We start from the raw sequence: 18734 nt of genomic DNA, 5'->3' as shown, positions 1-18734 counted from the left end.
CTTCCTGCAGCTTCTCTCTATTGCTTCTAGTTTTATCCTTTAAGGTCAAGCAAAACAAGTTTAATCCATCTGTCTTCCACATGACAGCCCTTCAAACACCTGAAGACACTGATCACATTCCCCCTAAGTCTTGTCTTCTCCAGGCTAAGCTGTCTGCAGCACTGGCTAAGGTATCCACTCTGGCTTAAGAATCAGTGGGGACCCAGGTAGTTTCCAAGTTTCCCATGGACTACCTACACATGAGAAGACGCGAAAAGAGAAAGGAATAAGAATATATAGGGTGTGCCTGGACCATCTGGAGGTGAAAAGGTGGGGGAAGTAGAAGGAAAATCCCTTCATTTACCCACATCAACTTCAAGCCAAGATAAATTAGGAAGACACTTGGTTCTGATGTTAGTATAAGGGAGACCAGATTCGTTTCGCAGAATCATTAGAATGAAGCTATAATGGAAGTGACTTATGAAACAATTCAGGTGCCCCTGCCTTTCATTTCATATGCACACAAAGGCTGCGAAGAAAAACTGCAAAACAGCAGCCAAGAACAAACACTCCTGGGAACAACTTCCAAGCCCCAGAGGGACAGAGCTAAGGCAAATCAGCAAACAGCCCAGACAAGCCAGTTCACCAATCACTTCAGCAAAATTCAGCAGAACACAAACAGGAATACTGTAAGGACACTGAGACTCCCACACCCATCTACATGACAGAAACCCAGCCATATCCTTAGACCAAAGGAACAAACTTTTATTACAGAATGATCAGAACATAAAAACAGTCCGTCCAACTGGGGAACTGAGCCAAGGCTACAGCCGCCAGAACAGGAGGCCAATGGCAGTTGCCAAGCCAAGCCAAGGATACCATCCCCTGGCCTGTCTTCCTGAAAGATGAGGGAAAAGCTCCAACTTCTCCATCATTTACAGTTCCTTTCCCCCAAGAATAGGTCAGGAGCAACAAGGCTCATCCTAAGACCACTGTACATGGGTGTGGGGAAAGGGTGTGTGCTGTGGGGGGAGTACAAAGCCCCATAGGAGAAGCCACAGTTGCATGTTCAAAGGAGACAAGAAGCCTGGCCTTTCTGTCCTGGGTTCCAGGGTCAGGGGCTGGGATGAAGCACCTTCATCTCCTGTGGAGCCACCCCGGCAATCACTCGCAGCTCCCCACTCACTAACGGATCCCAGCCACAGGCACCTGCTGCTGTTTTCGAATCTTGTTGAAGAGTTCCATATACTGGGCCATGGTGTCAGCAGGGCCGTACACCCCGTCGTGTCTATTCCCCAACACTGCTGGTGCCCCCGGATTGTGGCTGCCCAGGAAACTCTGCAGGAACTCCAAGAGCAGGTTCCAGCAGTCACTAGCCACCACACATGGGCCATACTCCACCTAGGGGCCAAAAGGACATGTGATTGAGAATGATTTGATTCAATCAAGTGCCTAGTACATGCAAACCCTAAGATCATAGGATTCAGAGCTAAAGAGGACGTTAAAGATCGTCTGATCCAACCCTCCATTTAACAGAAAAGGAAACTATGACTCACAGAGTTGAATGGACTTGCCTACAGTCATAGAGGTGAGATCTGAACTGACTACATCCATCATGGTGGCCTCTCTCTGCTAGGAATATGCAAGATATGACACTGATCCTCCTCTTAAGCAAGTTATAATCTAAAAGCAGAGAAAAGCCATAGACAACTAATTACAGTAAGACTAAGCATGAGAAAGTAAGTGCGAAAGACTAAAAAATCCCTAATTTCCCATCTCTTCTTATCCACTGGTTGGTTACTCCTGTTACTTAAAATCATGCCTAGATCTTCCTCATCCTTAAAAAAAGGTACAGGCCCACCAAGCTCTCATCTAGCCTTTCTCCCTCTTCTCATCCACAGCCACACTCCTGGAAAAACTAATTTGTACTCATGGCTTCCAAGTCCTCTCCTCTCTCAATTATTTGCAATCTGGCTTCTTCACTTTCCAACTCAACTCAAGCAGTTCTTTTTCAAGTTACCAATGATCTTTTAGTTGCAAAAATCTGATGGCCTTGCTCAGTCCTCATCCCTTTGGACTTTTCTGAAGCATTTAACATGGTTAACCCCCTTTCCCTGTGGATACTCTCCTCTCTCCAGGTTTTTGTGACATTGCTCTCTCTTGGTTCCTGTCTGAGTCCTTCTCAGCCTACCTCAAAAGGCTCTGTTCTTGAGAAGGCCTTCTTCATTCAATGTCTAACTGATGAGTGATTCCATTGGCTCCCAAAGGTTTAATGATCATTTTTACCAAATATCTGCCAAATCTATATATCCAAACCTAATCTCTGTGCTAAGCTCCATGCCCACACCCCCAGCTGCCTATTGGGCATTTCCAAATGAATTCAGATAGACATCACAACCGCAAGCATCTAAAAGAATATTAGTTTCCCCTAAAATCTGTCCTCTTCCTAAGTTCCCTATTTCCAACAAGGGTGGCACCATCCTGCCAGTCACTCAGGTTTGCAACCATGAGGTCATCCTTGATGCTTCCTCCCTTGACTCTCAAACCCAATCAGTTGTCAAGTCTTACTGATTCTCCCTCTAAAATATATCTTACATCCAGTCCCCTCTCTCCACTCACAGAAACCACCCCACTTCAGTTTCCTAAAACCTCTGGCTTGGATAACTCCAATAGGTTCCTAATCTGGATCCCAGCCTCATCTCTCCCCTCTCTATATATTCAGAACTGTCATTCATTAAAGCACTTAGCAAAGTGCTAGTACACAGGAGGTGCTATATAAATTCCCTTCCCTTCTCCATTCATAAAGCAAAGATCTGAACATTTCCTTTTCCTGCTCAAGAATTCTCCAGTGCCTCTCCTTTGCCACTAGGATAAATGTAAACTCATCTGGTTTTTAAACCCCTATACCATCTGGCACTACTTCTGAGGCTCACCGAACATTATTCTCCTTCGCATATTTTACATTCCAACTAAACTAGCTGTTTGTTGTTCCCTACACAAAACATTCCATCTTCTATCCCTCAGACTTTACACAGCCTGCCCCATGCCTGACATGCATTTCCTATTCACCTCCAATTCAAATAATCTCCAGCTTCCTTCTTAAGTTCAGCTTAAGTTCCACCTCCAGCAGGAGGCCTAGCTCAATCCCCCTTATTGCTAAAGCTCTCTAGAAATCACTTCGTATATGGGTTGTAGTTAATCGTAGTAACAGAGCTAGCATTTATACAGCACTTAAAAGCTTGCAAAGTGCTATACAAATATTACCTGTTCCTTTTATACTCACAACAATCCTGGGAGGGTAGGTGCTATTATCCTCATTTTACAGATAAAGAAACTGAGGCTGAAAAAGGTTAAGAGACTTGCCCAGGGTCATACAACTTGTGCCTGAGGCAGAATTTGAACTCAGGTCTTCTTGACTCCAGGTACAGGATTCTATCCCCTATGCCTCAAGTTAATTTTCATTGTACATGTTACTTGAGAGTGGGAACGATTTCACTTTTTTCTATTTGTCTCTCCAATAATTAAGGCACTACCTAGCACAAAGTAGGTACTCAATAAATACTTACTGAATGACTGGTTAATGAATGAATGAAAACAGAGGACCAAGCCAAGTGCTAAGAGAAATAGGAGGGAGGAGAGAACCCTTTCATCTGAGTCACCGAGAAGACCATGAAGCAGGTGTTAGAATGAGAATTATGGGAAAAATCAGAGTTATGAGAAAGGAGACATCAATAGAAAGCATAAAAGAAGACTTGGAAAGGGAGCCGGAAGCCAGACTGTGCAAAGTTGCACATACTAGGATCAGGAGCAGGCAAAGGGAGATCACTCAAAGTTTTGAAAAGGGGATGTTTATGACCATCATAAGAAGGTGACACTGAAGGAAAAGCCCATGTGCCTTCACACAGCCTCTCAAAGCATCTAGCACAATGTTAGACACACATTAGGCACTCAGCACTTGTTTTTGGGAAGAATGACAAGACCCATTTAGGCATCTTCTTCTCTCATACAATTCTCCTCCCTGCTCCTTTTAAAACAGGACTCATTTCTGGATAATCAGTCCTCCAGACTTACCCTTGGGACCAACAGACAAGGCTGCATTTCCTGTGGCATGATCTAAGAAGTAGACTAGCTGCTAATGAGTAAAAACTGAGTGAAAACTCCCATGACACTTAGGACAATGATGGGCAAGTATGCACACCACAGCGTATGCACATGCAGATAGCTGTGAATCTCCTTTTCTCAAGCACAAACAACAAAATTCAGTCTAGGTATGAACCCTAGTACACTCTTTCTCAACTAACATAACTGAATATTTGGGCAAGAATTTCAGCACTTTGGACAAATCCAACTGAGTAGGTACAGTCAGTCTAAAGTTTGACCACTGTGCGTGGATGAGGTGGACTGGACACAAGTCTCAATAATTAAGGAGGATGAAGCTCTTGGAGAAAACATGTTTGAAGGGCACAGAGGTGGGGAAGACACTAGATAAAGTACTGAACTTATTGAGGAGGAGCAAGAATGACTTCGAGAGGTCAGCAGATAGCAACAAGAAGAATCTCAAGAGACTAGTGAGGGGAGGTTGCTAAGTGATGGTGGCAGAGGAAGGGTCTAAAAGTATTTCCTCTAGATCCTATATGCCTGGGGGTATGAGAGGAAGAGCAGATAATCTCAGGGAGATACCAGGGAATGATGTCCTCTGGAAAAAGCTGCACTTTCAGTGAACACCAGAAAATAGAAGGGATGGGAGAGGTAAAAGTGCAGGATGCAGGGAAGTTTGTGAACAGTCGAGGAGAGAGGCGACATCTCATGATGGCTGGAGATCAGGACTGTGTCTAAGTTCCACCTCCTACATATACCAGGTGCAGGATCCTGAGAACACCACTTTACTTTCACTGCTCTAGCCCAGAAATGACAGAGAAGGCACCACATACACTAGCAGAAGGAGTTCCCTAATTGATGAAAGCACAGGTCTGGTTCAAAAAGAGAGTATAGAGGAGTGTTCCAGAGGCTGGTGGAAGAGGAGGAGAGAGAAGGACAAAGGGCTGAGGAGGGCTAAGGCTGAGTTTACTAAGGAAAGGGGCAGAGAGTCTGCCATCATTTTCAAGCATGCTAGTGATTCCTGGCATCCCTCACAGTGGGCCCATAGGTCAAATAATGTGTTAAGAACTGTCCACCCTGGTGGAAGGAGTATTCTACCCCCCACCACCAACACAGGTGCCAATCTTTGAAAGAGAGTTTGAGCTCTATTTCTAAATACACACCTGATTTATCGTGAAAATTTTGAATACTGCACTCCACTTCGTCAATTTCTGTCAAACTGGAAGGTTAAATTATAGAAGGTAGTCATGGAGGAACAAAGTCTGCACTATACAGATGGGTATATGGGGTTGGCAAAATGGCTGGAAAGAAGAGGAAAAGAGAGAGTACTATGTGTGCATCTTTATCAAATTCAAACGTATGTCTTAAAAAAGATTGGGGCATAATTATATTACCAAGCTTAGTGCTAAAGAATTAAAAAAAATTCAACTATGGATTTCCTTCATTGCAGAGGTGGAGAACTATGGATGTACAACGTTGCATATACTGTCAAAAAATGGTCAATATGCAAGATATCATGAAAGGCATGAGTAATGGTATTGAGCATGGCAAGAAGAGAAGAGTGACCTCTTCCTCAGAGGTTGTAGCAAAGAAGAGGTTGAATGATGGCAGGGTAGGGGTGGATGTGCGTGTTGAGGTGTGGAGTAAGGGAAATGGAGACCAAAAAGAATGAACTCAATTTTATTAAAGTAGTAGGAGTCTAGGTTATCTGTAAAGGAGTGGGGGAGCAGTGTATAGCATATGGTACCTGAAGAGAAAGATGAAGTTTTAGAGTAGTAGCTAAGGAGAATGTGAAGGAAAGACATTCAAAAAAGTAAAAAAGAAAATGACTGTCATCTGTTAGTGAGAACTTATATGGGATTAGATGAAATTAGTTCATAGTTTAGCTAATTAGTATGAATATGTGTCATCCTCCATGGAATAAGAATGTAGAAGGAGGATGGTATAAATGATCCACATCTGAGGGCTGTCAAGCTACAGAGAGCTGAAGGACAAAGGGAAGGGAGATTTAATAGTAGAGGAAAATGTCAAGTTGTACTGGTCAGTCCTAGAGTTAAGACTGAGATCACCTGAGACTAGAGTACATATGATCATCGGGGAAACTGGTGCTTTTTCCCAGGGCACCAATACTTGGACAATATTGATACAGTATTTATAGTCATTCAGGAGATGAACAACAGATCTCTGCACTTAACTTAGCAAGAATAATACGGTAACAGTAACAGCAACATTGTGCAACTCTGATAGACTTTGTTCTTCTCGTCAATGCAATGATCTAAGACAATTCCAAAAGACTCATGATGGAAAATGCTATCCGTATCCAGGCTAAGAACTAAGTCTGAATGCAGATCAAAGCAGACTATTTTCTTTTTTTTTTTCTTTCTCATGATTTTTCCCTTTTATTCTGATTCTTCTTTCACAACATGACTAATGTGGAAATATGTTTAATGATTGTACATGTATAACCTATATTAGATTGCATGCTGTCTTGGGGAGGAGAGAGGGGAGAGAGAAAATTTAGAACTCAAAATCTTACAAAAGTGAATGCTGAAAACTGAAAATAAATAACATTTTAAAAATTAAAAAAAGGCCAATATGTTAATTAGTTTTGCTGAACTACATTTTTCCTCTTTTTCAGTATTTGTTATAAGGATTGGCTTAATGAAGGATATTTAGAAATAAAAGTGATGAAATCAAAATGTATCAATAAAAATAGATTTCTTTTTAAAAAGGAAAAGGCTTAAAAATTTCATTCAACCTATAGATAATTAAATCCTAATCTTCTTCCAAGACCCATCTCACATGATACCTTAATCCACTGTACCTGATCTGTTAGCATGGATCTCTAATCCTATTTCTTCATATGTTAGATGGGGATAATAGTCTCTTACTCTACTGCATAGGGATGTTGTGAAGAAAGCATTCTGTAAACCTTAAAGTGCTAGAGAAATGTAAGTTCCACACGGCTTTCCCCCAGATCCTTATTAATAACACTTTGTTTTGCACCTCTCTAACATACCTGTCATATATGTATTAAAGCTGTCTCTCTTCTCCTCTTTCTGGATTGTGAGCTCCAGGAGGACAATGACAGGTCTTATCTAAAATGTGTATTTCACTTAGCTTCTTACACAGTAGGTCTTACTACTTGTTAAAACACTGAGAGACACGGGAATCTGGATTAAATACAATTATCAATCTTGTTTCAGGGAACCTTGGCTAAATATATTTCCCTTTTTCTCTGAAACAAAAGGTGGGAGAATACAGGTTCAGAATGCTATATTCTATGTAAAAAGTTGTTGCCAAAGAACTGGAAATTGAGGGGAGGCCCATCAATTGGGGAATGGCTGAACAAGCTGTAGTATATGAATGTAATGGAATACTACTGTACTATAGGAAATGATGAGCAGGCAGACTTCAGGGAAACCTGGAAAGGCTTACATGAACTGACTGATACTGAGTGAAGTGAGCAGAACCCGAAGAACAATGTACACAGCAGCAGCAACACTGTGCAACACTTAACTATGATAGACTCAGCTCTTCTCAGCAACACAATAATCCGAGACAATTCCAAAAGACTCGTGATGGAAAATGCTGACCACATCCAGAGAAAGAAAGAACTATGGAGTCTGAATGCAGATCGAAGCATACTATTTTCTTTTTTTTTTTCCTTTCTTGTGGTTTTTCCCTTTTGTTCTGATTGTTCTTTCACAACATGACTAATGTGGAAATATGTTTGACATGATTGTATGTATATGGTCTATATCAGATTGTTGTCCTGAAGAGGGAGAAGGGGAGGGGAGGGAAGGAGAAAAATTTGGAACTCAAAATTTTACAAAAAATCAATGATGAAAACTATCTACATGTAATTGGAAACAATGCTATCGAATTGAAAAAAGTTGTTGCTGTATCTGTTAGTCTTCCTTAACTGTTTAAAAATATAATAAAAATAATCCAGGATTCTATTGGGTACCAAGGGGAAGGCAAAGTTAATAAGACTTATTTTTTTTTTAAAAAGAGTTTGTTGATTTGCTGGACAGACAAATATGCCTTGAATATAGTAATAATGGCTTAGTAAACATTTGTTGATAAGTAAACTTATGACACATGGATTAATTTTTATCAGCCCAAAGGCCAACTGTCACTACATTCCCCCTTCCTCACCATTTCAATGAGCTGTCACTGGGTTAGAAGTCAGCATAAAGACAAAAAGTAAATAGATTCCCATTCCACAGCCTCATGAGAGATGGTGGTTGGCATGGTCAAAGGAAAAGACTTAGAACCTAGGCATACCATTGCTAAAAGGTTACCAACCACTATACCAGAGGATATCAAAGACAAACAGGAACATCAACAAAGGTGATGGTCAAGGACCTCTGCTCTCTCTACCTCCACCCTTCAAATCTGCCCATGCCTCTACCCCTCAGGCCTAGTAACTATTCTTTCTACACTCAGACAAACAGCAACAGTTATGAATCACCAGTAGGTATAGAGGACTATGTCAGGTGCTGGGAAAGAGGCAAAGTTTAGATACGACATGTTCCAAGTGCTTACAGTACTGCTCTTCATGTGTAAAACGTGAAGGATAACAGCACCTACCTCACAGGGCTGTGAGGATTAAACTGAATACTATGTAAAGCATCATAGAAATTGTTAGTTATCATCAACACTGGCTAGTACAAGTCCTCACTAACCTCCCAGGCTGCTATCTCCTTCTATTCCTCTGCCAACTAATCTTTCTCTGGCCTAATGGGGACAAGGGAAACAGCTGGTGAAGTATAGCTTCATGTTCCACATTTATGGGGGATGGAGAGGAAAAGGCATGTCCTCAAACTGTGGTTCCATATATACATAAGAGAACTATGATGTGAAAGCATGAAAATTGGGGATGACACAGATCAGCAGCTTGTCTGATGAGCAACTCGTAGGCATTTGCCACAGGGTGGGACTTGAACTGGGTCTTTCTTGATTTCAAGGCATGGCTCTCTATCCACTATATCACACTGTCTCTCCGCCTATTCCACAGAATTCCTTTTCCCAGGTTACCCAGTGTTCCTAAGAATCATTGTCTCATAGACAAAAGAAGTACACAGGTAGCCAGGAAAACAACGGGGCAGGAATCTGGCACACATGAGTAGAAAGGTAGATGTGATTAGGAACACGGAGTTTTGGTCTCTACTCTGCTACTTACACACTGTATGTATGATCTTAGCCAAGTTATTTCTCTTTTTTGGGCTTCATCTTCCTCACCTATAAAATGAGGGGTGTGAACTAAATATTGTCTAAAGTTCTTTCCAATTCAAACATTCTAAGCTTACTCACTCTCACTTGGAAGATTCAGTAGTTTTCAGGATTCTTTGCTGGGTGTCCCCTCCTGGTTATCCCCAACCCCATTTCCCCAAAAACTCACCTCCACAGAGATGCCTCTAGCGCTGGGCCCCATAGTGACAGTACCCACTTTCACCAGGAAGTCACAGTACTGGTAGCGGGTGCCACGGGTCTCAATCTTGTTGGCCTTGGCATTTTGGAAAAAGCCCTTGAGCTTCACCATGAGCACATCAAAGTTTGCGTCGGCAATGAGGCAGGGGCCGTTCTCAAAGAGGGCAAAGCAGCTTAGAGGGTATTCTGAGTTGTGCATCACATACATCAGCTTCCCAGCCTGGCCTACAAGGGAGTAAAGGTCCAACTCATTACCAAATCCAGAACAATGTGGAATTCAAGGTATAAGGTGAGAAGGTTGGACTAGAGAAGCCCTCAGGGTCCTTTCCAGGGTAAGGTTCTATGATGTTGGGAGAAGCAAGCTCTACTTCTGACAGTCTTGGCGTTTACCCAGAAGCATCGGGACAAAGCTGTAGTATTTACAGGGAAGAGGAGGGAAGGATGGAAAGGTGAAGAAGCATTAACAATCTTAACCCTAAACACTGCCCACAGATGCCCAGCCAGCTTTACGCAACATGTGTCTAAGAAGGAACCTGTCCTCTTCTTCCATAGGAAATGTCTTCACAAGTAAGAAGCAAAAAGTTCAGATGCTAAGGTATAAGACAACACTTCTGAGTTCCCAACCCAGTTCAGTCACATTATCCTAAAAGTTTGAACCCCATCAGTCTACATAGAAGGATAGGGCGGGGTATAATATGAGGAATGGCAAAATCAAATGGAATCTATACCACGTGGCTCCCCATAACTGGATCTCAAAACAATAATATATCAATATGAATAAAAGCCACATCTCTTCCCAAAATCTTAGGACCAAAATGATAAAAGAATAGGCTCACAGCTGTAGAGTCAGAAGGGACCTCAGAGATCATTTACCTGAACTCCCTCATTTTACAGATGAGAAAACTGAGGCCTAGGGACGTTAAGAGACTAGCCCAAGAACACACAGGTATTAAGCATCGAGGTGGGATGTGAACCCAAGACTCCAGAGTTGATGTTCTTTCTACTGTCTCATTGCTTCCTCTGATGTGCATAAAATTTGAAGGCAGACCACAACATAAGTCTTGGTAATTTTCAGTATGTGCCAATGTTAGCAGAGATAAAGCCCTAGCAGGTTCCAGAAAGCTTGTAAAGGTTTAAACTCGGGTCCAAGGAACAAACTAGTTGAGAGGTTTAGGCCTCCCCTTGCTGCCCCCGAAGGGGGCCACTAGGTGATTAACTCTTTCACTGTGATACCATATGTAGAGAGTGAAAAGAGGGAAAAAAGAGAGCAGGTCAGGAGAGTAGTGAAAGATGCCTGGCCAGAGATGAAATCTATTCAATAAATACTAGTTAAGAATATGTTTACCAAAACCAATGCAACCAAGATTAGAAGGAAAGTAGAAAGTTGGGAAACAATTTTTAGAGCAAGTATCTCTGATAAAGGCCTCATTTCTAAAACATATAGAGAACTAAGTCAGAGTTATAAGAATACAAGTCATTTCCTAACTCATAAATGGTCAAACGATATGAACAGGCAGTTTTCATAGGAAGAAATTAAAGCTATCTGTAGTCATGTGAAAAAAATGCTCTAAATTTTATTAGAGAAATACAAATTAAAATAACTATGAAGTACCACCTCACACCTCTCAGATCGGCTAATATGACAGAAATGGAAAATGATAATGTCAGAGAGGATGTAGGTAAATTGGGACACTAATGCACTGTTGGTGGAGTTGTGAACTGATCCAACCATTCTGGAGGGCAATTGTGCGTACTCTTGATCCAGCAACACACTACTAGGTCTGTATCCCAAAGACATCATAAAAAAGGGAAAGGACCCACATGTACAAAAAAATTTCTAGCAGTTCTTTCTGTGGTGGCAAGGATTTGGAAATTGAGGTGGTACCCATCGACTGGGGAACGGCTGAACAAGTTATGATATATGAAGGTAGTGGAATACTACTATGCTATAAGAAATGACAAACAGGATGATTTCAGAAAAACCTGGACTTACATCAACTGATGCTGACTGACTGAAGTGAGCAGATCCAGGAGAACATTTTACAAAGGAACAGTAAAATTGTGCCATGATCAACTATGACAGTCTCAGCTCTTTTCAGCAATACAATGATCCAAGACAATTCCAAAAGAGTCGTGATGGAAAATGCTATCCACATTCAGAGAAAGAACTATGGAGTCTGAACGCAGATCAAAGCAGACTACTTTCACTTGTTTTTCGTTTTTTCTTGTAGTTTTTCCTTTTTGTTCTGATTCTTCTTTTATAATATGACTAATGTGGAAATATGTTTAACATGACTGTACATATCTAACCTATATCAGATTACTTGCTACCTTGGGGAGGGGGGAGGGAAGGAGAAAAATTTGGAACTTAAAATCTTATAAAAAGGAATGCTGGAAACTATCTTTACATGTAATTGGGAAAAATAAAATACTATTAAATGAGAAAAAAAGTTTGTTTGCCAAATGTCTTGCAAATCTAACCAAAGAGGCTTTAAAACTAAAAGGGGGGAGGGAGAAGACCACCAAGTCATTTAGCATAAAGCTACAAAGAAAGAATAGCAGTCAAAGCACTCAGTTTCACAAGAGACAAAATCCAAGAAGGCAGCAAGCATAAAACCTACAGCGCCCGATACACACACAAAGGCTCAAAGCTGAGGGGCGAGGCAGATTTAGTCATTCTAAAGCACGGAGGCAAATCTGACCTCAAAGGTATCGGTGAGACTTGGTGAGATGACCCATGGCTCTGGATGGGAACGACGTATTCAAAAGAAACAGGATAGGTAAGAAGGGATGAGAGAAATGGGACAGCATTTTATATTAGGAAGATATACTCATATAATAAAGACCAAAAACCAGAGGGGAGAAGCCTGAAGAGATTCAACAAGTATTTGGGTGAAGGTCCAAAGAAGGAGAAATAACAGCGATTTTTGTCACCGGAGCATGCTATAAACCACTAGGAAAGAAAGAGGAAATAAATGGAGAGAGAGATCACAAGCTTGGTACAGGGACTTAAAATTATCCAGCTATCTGCTAGAGTTATTTCTCTCTGACGGAAATAGCAGCTGATAACTTCTTGACTTGCTTTAGTGATAATTTCATGCTTCAAAATGTGAAGGAGACAACAGGAGAAAAGCCTATTCTAGATTTGGTTCTCACTAAAAGGGAGGAACTGGTTGCTAGGGCAGAAAGGATACGTACCCTGGGGAAAAAGCAATAACCACCTCCTAGAGTTTTTGATAAGAAGGAGGGGAAGTCTTTGCATAGTCTGGCATTCACCCTAGATTTGGGGAAAGCAAATTTCAAAAGATTCAGCAAAAAGGCAGATAAGATGCCATGGACAAAAATTCTACAGTGGATGTCAGCCCAAGAGGAATAGTACATGCTCAAGAATGAAATTCTGAAGATATGAGTAGAAACAATTCCAATGATGAGGGAAAAAACACAACAGAATTTTTCTGAAGAGACTGATGTAGATGCATAACTTACCACCTAACTTAGAATTTGAAAGGATGGAAGCAAAGCCAGGTAACAGGATGAATAAAAGAGTTTGGCATGGTCCTATAAAAATAGTGCCAGGAATACTAATATTCAAAATGAGCTGAGGCTGGTATGGAAGGTTAAGGACAACAAAAAGGGGTTTTTGTTTTGTTTTTTAAAAGCTATATTGGGAGGATAATTGACAACTGGGAAGGCAGAGCTGTTTACATTTTAAATGTACCATTTAGAGAGGCAGGCTCAATTCTCTGGTGGACTGCCCCAGGGATCTGTGTTTGGCCCCATGCTAACTAATGTTTGTATCAATGAATTGGATAAAGGAATAGATGGCAGGATCATCAGATTTTCCAGATGAAAGAAATTTGAGAGGGATAGCTAGTCCAATGGATGACAGTAAAAGGATCCAAAAGGATCTTCAGAGGTAGAGTATTAAGAAGAATCTAACAAGATAAATTGAAAAAGGATAAATGTCAAGTCTTGCTTGCACTTGGGTATTAAAAAAAAATCAATTCCACAAATATAAGATGGGGGAGGCATGTTTAGACAGCAATTTTTTCTGAAGAAAGATATGGGGAAGGGGGAAGGACCTAGCAGGTTGATGATACCACACCTGAGACACTTCCAGAGATGTTTTCAACTTTCTCCCCTGTGGAATGCAGTCTCTTTGCAGCACTGTTCCCTGATTGCCCTTTTTAGGGTGTGCAACATGACCAAGATTTTGCTCCCCACATGCTGTTCAAGACATGCTCCTATCTCCCATGGGAACACCTGGCCATGACTCTGTCCATCTCGTGATAGCTAGACACAAGTAAGAAAGACAAGTGCCTTGGAGCAGAAGGAGCAAGAAAAAGCTGGAATGGCACTAAGTGATTAAAATCACTCCTTCTGAGTTGGTACTAAAGAAGCAGCAGACATTTAAAAAGACAGAAAAACTTCTTCCCTGCCACAAAAGACCGCATAATCAAGTCCGAAATGGTCCTCAGTTTCTCCTTGCAGTCCAGGGCCACAGAAGTCTTTTCCAAAGGGCACCACATACGTACAGTTTGTATGATTCATGACCCAATGTGACACCTTCACTATTTAGTGTTTTGTAAGGAAGCAGCTAGTCCCATAAGCAACATGCTAATAAAAACTATTGGGTTTTTTGAGGGGAAGGGGGTGGAGAGATCTAAGCGTTTTGGCGAACTGCAAACTCAATGTCAAAGTGTGATTTGGCAACCAAAAAAATTTATTATGTTCTTTCGATGTATTAAGAGCTCCTAGGAATGCGGAAGTGGGGACCAGGGTTATAGTTAAACCAGGGTCTCTCTGTCAACCCTCATCTAGAATACTGAATTTAGTTGTGGGTGCCAAAGTCTGAGAAGGACATTGATAAGCAGAAGAGCTCCACAGCAGGGCAACCAGGATGGTGAAGGCCTCTCTAAATTCATGTTATATAAAGATCAGTTGAAGAAACTGAGCATGTTTAGCTCAGGGAAGAGAAGGCTCAGGGGAAACAAGACAGCTACATTTAACTATCCTGAAGGGCTCTCATGTGCAAGAGGGATTGAATTTAACCTGTTTGGTCCCAAAGGCACAATTGAGAACAATGGATGCAAGTTGCAAAGGGGGAAATTCGGGCTTAATGTCAGGGAAAATTCCCTTACAATTAGAGCTGTCCTTGAAGTGGAATAGGCTATCTCAAGGAGTGGTGAGTTCCCCTCCTCAGAGGTTGTCAAGCAGAGGTTAGACAACCATTTGTAGGTTGTGTTATAGGAAAGATTCCTTTCATGCATTGTTAGACTCTATGGCCACTGAAGTCCTTTACAAATCTTAAATTTTATGATTCTGGGAAAGGAAGATAGAAAGGAGAAAAGAAATTATATTTTAGTGGATGGCAGCCAGCTCTAGAGTCTAGAAAGCCTTATATCAAGTTGTAGCTCAGACACATTACATGGGTTACCAGGGACAAATCATCTACAAGGCCCCAGGCAACTGTTGAAGACTACAAATTACAAAGGGTGGCTAATCTGTATCAACAGTGAGAGCTCTCCATACTAACGAAGTCATAGGATTGGATCCCTCCCCAAAGTTCATCATGTGGTTATCAACCTTCTAGTGACAGATCCTCTCGGAAATTAGCTAGACTGGTACTGACATGAAAGACATGCTATCTAATACCAGGTGGGTAGTCAAAGCCTTTCTAGCTTGGGAAGGCTACCAAAGGTTGGTAGGTTACATTATTGGTTATATTTGCCACCGTTTTTTTTTTTAAATGTTCATTGAAAAAATTGGAAAACAATGAAATCAGGTATCTTTCACAGTCAAGGCTTAAGAAAATTCTTAACCAAGCAAGGGATACAAGCAATTACAAAGATAAAATTGTCACTTTCAATTACGTAAAATGTGAAAGCCTTTACATGAACAAAATCAACTGGAACAAGAAGGTGAATCATTAATTGGGGTGAAATGCCACATTTAATTTCTCTGGATAGGGGTCTGATATCCAAGATATATAGGGAACAAAGATATATAGCCGCTCCCAAGAACTATTTCCCAATAGATAAGTGGTTCAAGAATGAGAACAGACTTCAAAAGAAGAATAGTAAACTAATAACTATAAGAAAGATTACTTCAAATAATAAGAGAAATGCAAATGAAAACAACTCTGAGGTTCCACCTCATGCCTAGCAAATAGGTCAAAGTGACAAAAGATGGGAAGAGTGAATGTTGGAAGGGCTTCATAAAGATCTGCATACTAACACTATATTGGTGGAACTGTGAGTTACTCAATTTCTGTTAAACAATTTAGAACTAGTCAAAAAAGGTGTGAGCGCTAAAAATATGTCCACACCCTTTGGGCAAGAGAGCCTACAGATAAGTTCGTACCACAGGGAGGTCCAAAACAGAAAGTCTCATATTATACCCTAAAATATTCATAGAAGCATTTTTTGTGATAGCAAAGAATGAGAAATAAAATAGATACCAATGGACAAACTATGGCACATGAATGTAATAGAATATGATTATGCTGTAAGAAATGAGAAACATCAAGAATTCAGAGAAGCATGGGAAGACTTGGAAGTGATAGAGTAAAGGGAACTAGGAATTCATTTTCACTTCTGGCTCACCCCCAGACGAACAGGCAAAACATACACAAGGTTCACAACGTAAACAGAAAGACCAAAACAAAAATAAGAAAACATGAAACTATATGCTATGTAAATTATAGGAACCAAACGTGGCCCCCCAACACAGCTTCCTCCCCTCTATGTATATAGGTAGGAGGCCGTAGGCATGGGCTATTCCATAAAAATGACTGGTGACAATTCTTTTGCTTAACTGTTTCCCTCCCTCCAACATTCTTAAAATTTTTTTTTTACAAGGGATAGCTTGCTGGGCGGAGAAGAGTGGGTAAGATTATAATTCAAAATGAAGGCAATATCAAAAGAAGAGATAAAAACAAATGAGCTTTAAAAATATTTTAAGTGTCTACGTTTTGCCTCTCTGGTTAGATTGTAAGGATTGTCTTTTCTAAATATCCTAAATACCACTTAACACTTTTCAAAGCACTTTCGTATCTCATCTGATCTCCAACAACTCTTTAAACTGTAATTCCCATATATAGTTGACAAAACAGATGAGATTTATCCAAGCTCACAAAGCAAGTTAGTAGTAGAGAAAGGACTACAATTTGAGGTCCCACACCCCCCATTCCTAGTCTGTGGTTCTTTTCATCATTTCTACTTCTTTTGCATTTTAATCCAAACACTATTTTGTCCCACAGAGTGGACAAAATGTTGAGACTGAGTGAATGGCAAAGGTAAGTGTTGGGCTTAGGAAGTGGCCAGTGTGATAATAGAGGGGGTTCCAAGGCAGGAAGTTTTGTGTAAACAAACAAAAAGTGTAGAAAGATTTCTTTGTAGTCTTCAACCCCTAGACTGAAAAAAAAAAATCCAAAAACTGAGCGTCAGGAGTTCAGAAATACTAATGAATAGCCTTGAACACAATATTGTCTCAGCCAGAAGATGTCTAGGGACATTAGCATGTAGAGAATCTACTAAGTCTGAGCAAGATTCCAGCTGTCCTACTTACCACACACTGACCTTGGCTGCCCATGGTGGAGGCTGCTGTGTGATAGGTCTCACAGTCCACGCAGAATGTCCCCTGCTTCTCTGCTCCTAGCAGTTCCAACTTCCTGGTCAGGAGCTCCACAGTCTGCTGGACACTCTTACCCTCAGCCACAGGCATCTGGGACACACTAGAAGGGTAGTGATGAGCCTTCAGGGTCCACATAGAGGTGAACAAACTCTCTGAGCTTCTCATTCAGCAAAGGATGCTGCAAGCCCCAGGTCTCATTCCAGCCCAGCCACAGTCCCATCCCTGCTGGGAAATGCCACTGCTCATATGTAAAAAGCAAAACACTATAAGCAGTTTGTGTGTGGCTTTGGCCCAAGGGAGAATTCTCCAGGGAAAAGAACATAAAAAGAGCTCCTAGGGGTCAGACTAAGTATACCAGAGGCAATCCCCACATTCTCCCAATGGAGCAGGTGTTTTTTGTTTCCAGCTTTCTACCTAGTTCCCTTTGCTTTCATACACCTTTCTCTTTACCATGCCAAGTCTCAGAAGGAGATTGCTGCTTGAACTCTGGGGACTAGATGGCAGTCACCAACTTGCAAGTGCCAAAAATAACTCTAGAAAGGAAAGGTCTTCACAAGTTCTCAGGTGTGGAGCCAAAAAGCTGTTCCCTTATTTGATGCCCTTCCTCGGGCAAGAAGCATTTACCAAGCACTATGTGTGAGGCACTGTGCTAAGCACTGGGGATACAAAGGAAAGATAGGGTTGACAAGGATCCCTCAGCCCCATATGTGGAAAGCAGACCACCAGGCACATTGTCCACATTTTCTCTTGCCGTTTCTCCTTCTCCCTCTTCGCCATAATGGGTTTTTCAAGCCTGGTCCAACAGCGTTGGGAAGCTGGCTCCTTCCTCCCCCCTTCCGGTGTCAGGGATAACGCTCTCTCCCGCGATCCCGGGAGGATGGTCATCAAGGTCTGGTCAGGCAAGAGACCCTGCCTGTCTGGTCCAGCTCTACTGCGGGGTGTCTGAGGCGGGAGGCCGGGCCAAGTTAGAAGAGAGGCTGAAGCCGGTCGCTCACTGACCTCCAGGGCCCTCCCCCTCCGCCCGCCCTTCACCTTCCCGAAAAAAGAGGGAACTGCCTTAAATGATTTCTATAGTCTCCCAGAAGCTCTAAAAACCTACAATTTAAAAAAAAAATCTGCAAAACCTACGCATAAACGTTCTCCCCACCCCCACTCCAGGCCTGCAGCGCCCCCGGAGGGGAGAAGGTAAGAGAGCTGGTAGAGGGAAGGGCCCGACTCACACCCTAGCCCCGGCATCCCGCACCCACCCACCCCAGAAAGACAGGGGAAAAGGGGTGGGGTCGGGAGGAGGCCGATGCAAGGACGCAGCGCCTTCTCCGTCCTCCCCCAAGGGCCGCTCCGGGTGCCCAAGGAACTTTGCGACCTCCCCCATCCACATGCACCATTCGTGGCCCTACCATGTCACCCCCATGCTGCCGGGCCGCACAGGAGTGTGCGTATTCGAGGAATCCGACGCCGCGGCCTCGCCTCGCCCTCCGCTCTCCCCGCAGGAAGCCCCACTTCCAGGCCTCGGTGGGAGGTGGACGGAAGAAGGGTTGGTGAGAGAAGGGGGTGGGCTAGAGGAGGAAAAAGAGGAATCAGGAAAT

General features: G+C 42.1%; 1 protein-coding gene across 2 annotated transcripts; it reads right to left on the bottom strand.

Annotated features, from left to right (window-relative positions):
- Window positions 1-720: 720 nt before the first annotated feature.
- On the bottom strand, window positions 721-18695 carry MED20 (mediator complex subunit 20). Of its 2 annotated transcripts, XM_036769408.1 has the most exons (4): window positions 18546-18695; window positions 17094-17248; window positions 9485-9738; window positions 721-1380 (listed from the first exon to the last, which is right to left on the bottom strand). In XM_036769408.1, the coding sequence occupies exons 1-4, from the start codon at window positions 18557-18559 to the stop codon at window positions 1165-1167; spliced, it is 639 nt and encodes a 212-aa protein (XP_036625303.1). In that variant the 5' UTR covers window positions 18560-18695; the 3' UTR covers window positions 721-1164. The 2 variants fall into 2 exon arrangements, with proteins under 2 accessions (XP_036625303.1, XP_036625304.1); XM_036769409.1 differs by lacking the exon at window positions 18546-18695 and having other exon boundaries at window positions 17083-17171.
- Window positions 18696-18734: the final 39 nt, after the last annotated feature.

The sequence above is a fragment of the Trichosurus vulpecula genome, chromosome 7, assembly GCF_011100635.1.
Source record: "Trichosurus vulpecula isolate mTriVul1 chromosome 7, mTriVul1.pri, whole genome shotgun sequence".
NCBI classification, from domain to species: domain Eukaryota; kingdom Metazoa; phylum Chordata; class Mammalia; order Diprotodontia; family Phalangeridae; genus Trichosurus; species Trichosurus vulpecula.
This window is presented reverse-complemented; position numbering and strand designations above follow the sequence as displayed.